Here is an 8,593-nt window from a genome sequence, read left to right on the forward strand (position 1 = left end):
CAGGCTGTTGATTGATTCCTCTTCAATGGCTGTGCGAAGTCGCTGGATATTGGCGGGAATTGGAACACGCTGTCGTACATGTTGATCCAGAGCATCCCAAACATGCTCAATGGGTGACATGTCTGGTGAGGATGCAGGTCATGGAAGAACTGGAACATGTTCAGCTTCCAGGAATTGTGTACAGATCCTTGCAACATGGGGCCGTGCACTATCATACTGAAACATGAGTGATGGTGGCGGATGAATGGCACAACAATGGGCCTCAGGATCTTGTCATGGCACCTATGTTCATTCAAATTGCCATCTATAAAATCAAATTGTGTTCGCTTATGCCTGCCCATACCATAACCCCACTACCAGCATGGGGCACTCTGTTCACAATGTTGACATCAGCAAACCGTTCGCCCACACAACGCCGTACACTGTCTGCCATCTGCCAAGTACAGTTAAAACTGGGATTCATCCGTGAAGAGCACACTTCTCCAGCATGCCAGTGGCCATCGAAGGTGAGCATTTTCCCACCGAAGTCGGTTACGACGCCGAACTGCAGTCAGGTCAAGACCCTGGTGAGGACGACGAGCACACAGATGAGCTTCCCTGAGACGGCTTCTGACAGTTTGTGAAGAAATTCTACGGTTGTGCAAACCCACAGTTTCATCAGCTGTCCGGGTGGCTGGTCCATACCACAGGTGAAGAAGCCGGATGTGGAGGTCCTGAGCTGGCATGGTTACACGTGGTCTGCGGTTGGAGGCGGCTTATGGTAGAGAAATGTATATTTAATTTTCTTGCAACAGCTCCGGTGGACAATCCTGCAGTCAGCATGCCAGTTGCATGCTCCCTCAAAACGTGAGACATCTGTGGCATTGTGTTATGTGACACAACTGCACATTTTCAAGTGGCCTTTTGTTGTCCCCAGCACAAGGTGCACCTGTGTAATGATCATGCTGTTTAATCAGCTTCTTGATTTGCCACACCTGTCAGGTGGATGGATTATCTTGACATGGAGAAATGCTCACTAACAGGGATGTAACAAATTTGTGCACAAAATTTGAGAGAAAAGCTTTTTGTACATATGGAACATTTCTGGGATCTTTTATTTCAGCTCATGAAACATGGGACCAACACTTTTCATGTTGCGTTTATATTTTAGTTGAATCTATATACTGTATGCAGTATATTCCAAGATTCATGAAATCTGCAGGAATTATGTATTTTAGTGTGTTAGCTGTTTTGTCTGATTGTATTCTCCCACATTGTCCCATATAGCTGTGTGTGTGTGTGTGTGTGCGTGCGTGTGCGTAGTAGTATGTCAGAGTGGCGTTGAGTTATACCGTTTGTGCGTAAGGGGGAGACACCCAGCCAGAGTGACAATCCTAACTCATCACTGTCTTCGCTTATATCTGTGTCCCTCTGTCCCTGTGTTTCTGTCTGTCCGTCTATGTGTGTATCCATGGTCCTCTTGGCAGCCGAAGACCCCCGCCCTCACCAACCCACTAGACTACTGAGCCCCCTTCCCCTCCGACTCACCACCTACCCCACGGCAGAGAGACCAAGGACTGCAGAGCAACCTTCCTTACCTAGACCTGACCCTTCTTTCTCCTCTCCCTTCTCTACTAAATGACACAGTCACGTCACACACACGCACAAACCCACAGACAGACAGACAGACACATTGTATACCCCCAATACAGAGAAATGCATTCACCCTCCACTGTATATTAAGGACCATTGTAGATAAGAATTCGAACACATTTACACACACTCAGACACACACATTTACATGTGTAAGTAGTCACACACTTAAACGGACAGGGCAGTGTATGCGTGGGTGGATTCAGCAAATATGGACGAGAGGGTTAAGGAATGCTATGCTGAAATATTTTTTCTTTCTCACCCTCCCCTTCAGATGGGTATTTCTGGTTGCTGACTTTCTTTCTTCCTCTCATATCTGAATTATATTTTTTTCTCTGATAATTTGGGATATTGATAATGATCTTTTTTGTTCTGGTTGACATGTTATTCTATGTGTCGAATCTCTCTCGGGAGTAGATGCATTATCCATCTATCTAGGAAAGTGGAGTGGATCAGAAGGGATAACTGCATCTGAACAACAGCTTTCTTTTTGTTGTCTTCTGCTATGATCATCATGATCCATACTGGTCCCTAAAGTCACAGGCTCGGACAAACCTGACATAGATGGGCAAGGGCCCTTTTAGTCGGAAAAACACCCAAAGAGAAAATATATACATTAATGGTACTGACTCTCATGTGTCACAATGTGATATCTATATCTGTGATTTCTATGTATTATTTATGATACACTGATTCATGTGTCCTATTATATCTAACATCACGACAGTGTTTCCTCGCCTCTGAGTTTGGGGACATTTTCTCTCGTTATGTTTCATTCACTTGTTCATCCTTGACTTAATCTGGCTTCATTATGTCCTCTTTCCTATCTGTTTCTACTTTTCTATTTTTATTGAATAGCGGGCCATGCAAGGGTGGGCCCTCACCCGAGAGCCCACTGCCTCCTTTTGACTCCTAGAAGCCCCCTTTTTTGCCCCTTGGGACCCCCTGACACCCATCTCTTCTCTAACACTCCCCCCTTTCCACCACTCAGCCCCTACATGTGAATCCACACTATCCTTCACACCCAACACACACACCAATCAGAGATCTCAGCAGCTCTTCACAACAGCCTCCCTCAAAGTAAGTGGAGGGGGGAGCAAGAGAGAGGAAAAATAAACGCGAACCCCGCCCTCTCAGTGGCCATACCATTCTTGTTCATGGATAGAAAAATAAAAGATCTCTTCCTCCCCCTCAGTAGGAGTGAGGGTGAAGAGAACGTGTGGAACGTTCTGCATCTGTGTCCATGTCCTACCTTCTGTAGCCACCAGGCCTTGCGTCACTGTGAAGGCCCATTCTTATGTGATGTGATAACCATGATGATGATGTATTCCTGTGTCTGCAATGATACAACGATTGTTCAGGTGTTCAGACTAACTGTGATCTGGTCACAGGAGGCTGGTGGCACCTTAATTGGGGAGGACGGGCAAGGACATGGTTTCCATGGGTTTGATGCCATTCCATTCGCTCCGTTGATCATTATGAGCCGTCCTCCCCTCAGCAGCCTCCTGTGGATCTGGTGTAGATCGGTGTAAAATCCTCCTTGACCAGCTCCCTAAGGCACATTTGAAGACATGTTTCTCTCTGTGCTTCAGTCTCTGTACTCATGCCACGAGTGCTGAGGGGGACGGGGGACGGGGGTTGTGAACTAGAGGGTCTCCTGCTAAAACCTCCTCCTCTCCCACTTGTCAATGAACCACTTCACCAATGAACCACTTCCCCACTAGTAAAACTCAGTACCTTAGCGAGGCGGGATCTAAATAGAAAGTGCAATATGTTCTTATTGGACGGCTTAATGAGAGCTGTCCACCAATCACACCAGACTCAGAGTAGCTGCTCAGCCTGAGAGGAGGCAAGGAGGGAGACAAGGCCCTAACGGTTCGTCTCAATACTGTTACATGGCATCCTTTCTCCTTTCCTCCCAAGGAAAGCTCAAACATTGAAGTTGTCAGGAAGACCATTTATAAGTGTTGCCAGTCCAAGATTAGATTTTTTGACCCTGAAAGTGTTTCCAAGAGCAGTGACCCTAACAGGAGAACGTGTGTTGAATATCATTGGAACTGTGTAATAAGTGTTGGGGCGGGGGACACTGATTTTGGCATGGCTTATCAACTTTTTCCTTTTCTTTTCTGTTCTTCCCTTTTTTCTTTCTTCCCTCTCTCAGTGGTCAAGGGGGTGAGTGAAGACATCAGGTTTAAAACCACCAACAACCCAATCAGTGATGGTCTATACATAGAAACCTATATACACACACACACACATATACAGTGCACCTCTCCCGCTCCCATGTCACTCATGCGTTCCATTGCTGTTTGAGAGATGTGAGTTGACCCCCCCTTTCTACCAGTGGACTCTGTCTGTAGTTTGTTGTATTTTTGACCCTGTTGGTAATAATAGTATATGGGCTCATTAGCCTACCCACAAACCCCTGTTTCAGTATCCATATCGTACTCACCTCATACAAACCTACCCCTCTTCACAACATCCTTGAGTCTTAGCAACAGCCAATAAATAAAAAATATTAGCTATTGTGAAAGGAATGATTAATTCAGAGTACATTTTATCATGGACATATCTTACTTGTGTAATGTATCCTGTGTGGTGCATCTTCTGAAATTGTGTTCCACTTGTCTAGACGTTAGTTGACATTGTATGAATACTGAATATTAAACTATTACAAATAAGTGACTGAGTGTGGTGTACAATGAAACATGATAAAAATAAAGACAAACAAATAAGTGAATAATGTTATATGAAATCCTTGGCTATGGATGTGTTGAGTATTGGCAGGTTGTGATTAGTAGTATGTAGAATCATTTGTCGCTTGTTTCTCGGTCTCTGTCCGGAGAGGAAATGAGGGGGCAGAGTAAATGTTTGTATTCTATCCTGCTGTGACAACTTTGTCCTGTATCTTAACTTACTGCTGTCAGTGGAATGTGTCTGTCCAACAGGACTGCTTTGTCAAGAGATTAAAAGTCAGCTTACTGTACCAAAATGGTCTGAGTCTTTTGTCAAGGAATCTCACACTCAAAATGACATCTCTAACAGGACATATTGAAGGTAGAAACTCCAGCACTTACAAGGATCCATTGACCAGATGCTGTCTGCTTTGCTCAATCACTTTTAATCAGGAGAAATCACATCAGAAATATACTGCCGGAAGCCATTTTGTTCTCTCACAACAATCCTACATTGCATTAAAACTGATTAGTTTCGATACTTATTACAATTAAATATATTTTTTTACTTTTGTATTAAATCACAGACGGTACCCCCACCCCTTCACTTCAGCTGTCCGTGTGTGTCCTGAAGCCAACAATGGCTCAGACAGACACACAGACAAGCCCTCTGGGCTGCTAGCAACACTACAAACAGCCATTACACTTATTCCCACACACCAGGCAGAATGAATATACAATATGTTACACAGTTACAGTATATACAGTTCCTTTAAACAGAAGGCATTCACCTCTGTCTCTTAATCATCATGTGTTCAATCCCACACATTCATTCAAAAGAACAGTTTGAATTAGAAAGCGTGGGAAAACTATTTCACCTGTTACTTTTACTCTCTCGTCACCCCCTCCAAAACAATAGCTGTAAATGACTAAAATATTCTCTTGGTTTTACCACTCCCAAAACAAAAGTTCTCTCTCTAAAAGGAAAAGAAAATGCAAAGAAAGCCATGAATTTAAATATTCAGATGGGATCACTTTCAACAGAAACCACGTCAAGTCCTACTATGAAAAGTGCTTTGCTTCAGGTTAGACATGGTTCAGATTAGGTACACACACCTGAAAACTCTCTCCAGAACCACTCTTTTCAGACTGTTTTTGACATGCTTAAAGACTTCCATTCTTGAATAAAAATAACATTCGGACATTGGTAGTCAGAGATACACTGGAAGCATAAAAATTCCAAAATATTATGGGAGTTCACACATTTCCCCAAAAACTGCGGGGTGGCAGAGATGCGCCTATGGCAATTTCATCTTTATTTGGGTCATCATTGTAGGTTGTCATCATTAAGGTTATCTAAAAACAGAGGACCTTCTTACATCTGTCAATCAAACAGCAAAGCTTACCCCATTGCCCATGACTTGTGTTACTGGAATCATTACAACCCTCTATTCATATGTACATACCTACACATCCTCCTAGCGCACACACACAATCTTTCGGTCACTTCAACACACACTCTGTCTTCATTCGTGGAACTCTGAGCCCCGATGTGCCAAAGTGCACATGATGACATAGGGCTCCCAAGTATAGAAACCAAATGTCTAGAATGGATCTGCCATAGAAAAGCTACTGTCCAAAACTAAGTGAGATGGGACAGGGTTTGATTACAAGGTCTGTCCAATTTTAGTGCAATAACCTACAGTAAAAGCCCATGTAACTTTAGAGAGAAGAGACAATGACATGAGGATACAATTGAGATTGAATCATTTATCAAACAGACTCACAATCTTCATCCAGTCTCAAAGGGAGTGACTTAAATTATAAATGAGATATGTTGAGGGGCAACAAGCACAACATAATTGAAAGATTGATAAACAAGAGATGATCAACTGGTGCTATGAAATGGGGCCTCAAATAAATAAACGCATAGCAAACTTGAGGAATACAACTGAGTTGACTGGCTTATGTGCATAAATAAGATAAAGCTCTAGTGTACATACATATGTTCAGATTTCAGTGTTTCCACATAAAAGAGGATGGATAGACAAGGTAGTTGTAGGGGTGAGCAGCCATGTGTCTACATGCTAGTTCCTCTTTCCTGACGTCCTATGCTGTCTCCCTACTTAGAAGTGAAAAGTGCAAACTGCTCCCATCACTCCAAATGCTAGTGTCTTTACCAATGCTTTCCTGACTGACTTCCACCTCAGGTAGGCCAAGGCTCCAGCCTGGCCCTTACCTCCTTCATGTACTGTACCCAACTCCTCCTGCCCTCCTTTACCCCACCTGCTATCCTGCCCTACTCAGACAACACACTCACTACACTGCCATAGAACATACCAACAGCTACCAAGGGCTGTGCCTCAATACGGTACTCCTCCATTCATGACCACTTGTCTGAGTGAGTCAGTCTTGTTGCCGATCAGTGGTCATGGAGGAAAGGCGACGAGGAAATTAATTGAGACAACCCACGCGCCAAAACCAAGCCATGTCTGTCTTCCTACCAAACAGACAGACTAGCACAGTTCTGCTCCAGTCAGACACAAAACCAAGCCATGTCTGTCCTACCAAACACAGACAGACTAGCCCAGTTCTGCTCCAGAGTCAGACACAAAACCAAGCCATGTCTGTCCTACCAAACACAGACTAGCCCAGTTCTGCTCCAGAGTCAGACACAAAACCAAGCCATGTCTGTCCTACCAAACACAGACAGACTAGCCCAGTTCTGCTCCAGAGTCAGACGCAAAACCAAGCCATGTCTGTCCTACCAAACACAGACAGACTAGCCCAGTTCTGCTCCAGAGTCAGACACATTGTGAATGGGGATCCAGTTAGTGCCTTAACATAAAGGTACTAGTGGAGGATGGTGGGAGGAGCTATAGGAGGACGGGCTCATTGTAAGAGCTGAATTGAATCAATGGAATGGAGTCAAACATGTGGTTTCCATGCGTTTTGTGTGTTTGATACCGTTTCATGTATTCCATTGTTGCCGCTAACGTCTCACTCAAAGCCTTACATTTCTCCTGTAATAGACAATGACTGAGGGACAGAGATACTTTATTGCGCCTATGGTTCAAATGGCAGAGAAGGGGAGAAGATAGTGAACAGAGGAGGGATCAATGTGCAGGAATAAACATCTCTCCATCAAGAGAATCACAGGAAGAATCTCAATAGCATCCGGTGAAATACTTCCCAATCATCTAACGGTATTAAATACCAATTAAAAGAGACAGAAAAAGCGGACAAACATTCACACTGCAAGTAAGGAGGTTGCGAAGGAGGAGGAAGAGCTGGACGAGGAGAGGAAGGCCACCACACACATTTACACAAGGAGTTCACATCCTTAAGTCACTCTGTTAGTGCAATGAAGAAAAGAAACGGCATGCAAGACCAGCCAAGGACTCAAAAGGAAGTGAGAAAGAAGGAGGAAACAACCTCTCCCAGAAAGTAGAGAAAGTGAGTGTGCATGTGTGTGAGAGACAGTATACCCAGAACGGTGTGTACGTGTACATCCTAGATGACCTAAGTGGAGTGTGACGTGGTGGAATGGTGTGTGTGTTCACAGATCCTCCAACATTGCCAGTTAGCTTCATAGTCTCATCATCATCATCAGACCACCAGGATCTTGACTTCGTCCTGCTCGTCGGGCCGGTAAAAGAACGGGACGCAGGGGTTGTCCCCCAGGAAGGGCACGGAGCGGGGCCCCTGGGGGTTTTGGATCTCCTGGAGCAGCTGCATGATCTGCCTGGTCGTGCCGTCCTCTTGGGGCCTCATCAGAGCCTGGGAGTCTGGGGGGAGCCCCTGGCCCTGGTCTGACGGGCCACCGTGAGGGGGATCGGTGGAGTCGGGCTTCACGGCTGAACTTACATCCGCAGACTCTGGAGAGAGAAGGGGGGGAGAGATGAGAGATCAGGGAGGTTAGTATAATGACGTGGATGTGTGTGTATTGTTCTACTCCAGGGCTCTCCAACCCTGTTCCTGGAGAGTTACCCTCCTGTAGGTTTTCAATCGACCCCAGTCGTAACTAACCTGATTCAGCTTATCAACCAGCTAATTATTAGAATCAGGTGCACTACATTAGGGTTGGAGTGAAAACCTGCAGGATGGTATCTCTCCTGGAACAGGGTTGGAGAGCCCTGTTCTATTCCATACACATTCATATATATATATATATATATATATATACACATTCATATATATATATATACACACATATATAATATATACACATTCATATATATATATATATATATATATACACATTCATATATATATATGTGTGTGTG

The 8,593-nt window shown here is 44.4% G+C and overlaps 2 protein-coding genes across 11 annotated transcripts in view; one reads left to right on the forward strand and one right to left on the reverse strand.

The window, feature by feature from the left end:
* LOC129863595 (dynamin-1-like) overlaps positions 1 to 4,624 on the forward strand; it is a 108,960-nt gene extending 104,336 nt beyond the window's left edge. For 5 of the 10 annotated variants that reach the window (XR_008760980.1, XM_055935687.1, XM_055935682.1 and 2 more), the window contains one exon: positions 3,794 to 4,624. Coding sequence is in view for 5 of the 10 variants with exons in the window: in XM_055935685.1 (XP_055791660.1) it covers positions 3,794 to 3,812 (19 nt within the window). In the remaining 5 variants the exon portion in view is untranslated. The other 5 variants (XM_055935680.1, XM_055935678.1, XM_055935681.1 and 2 more) reach the window with 2 other exon arrangements.
* A 110-nt stretch (positions 4,625 to 4,734) lies between these two features.
* LOC129863594 (golgin subfamily A member 2-like) lies at positions 4,735 to 8,185 on the reverse strand (the record flags this gene model as incomplete). The annotated part of the gene is given in 1 exon segment (XM_055935677.1): positions 4,735 to 8,185. A coding segment is annotated over 1 exon segment (269 nt), but the record flags the coding sequence as incomplete, so codon positions are not given.
* Between the last annotated feature and the right edge of the window lie 408 nt (positions 8,186 to 8,593).

Source organism: Salvelinus fontinalis, chromosome 10 (genome assembly GCF_029448725.1).
Source record: "Salvelinus fontinalis isolate EN_2023a chromosome 10, ASM2944872v1, whole genome shotgun sequence".
NCBI classification, from domain to species: Eukaryota; Metazoa; Chordata; class Actinopteri; order Salmoniformes; family Salmonidae; genus Salvelinus; species Salvelinus fontinalis.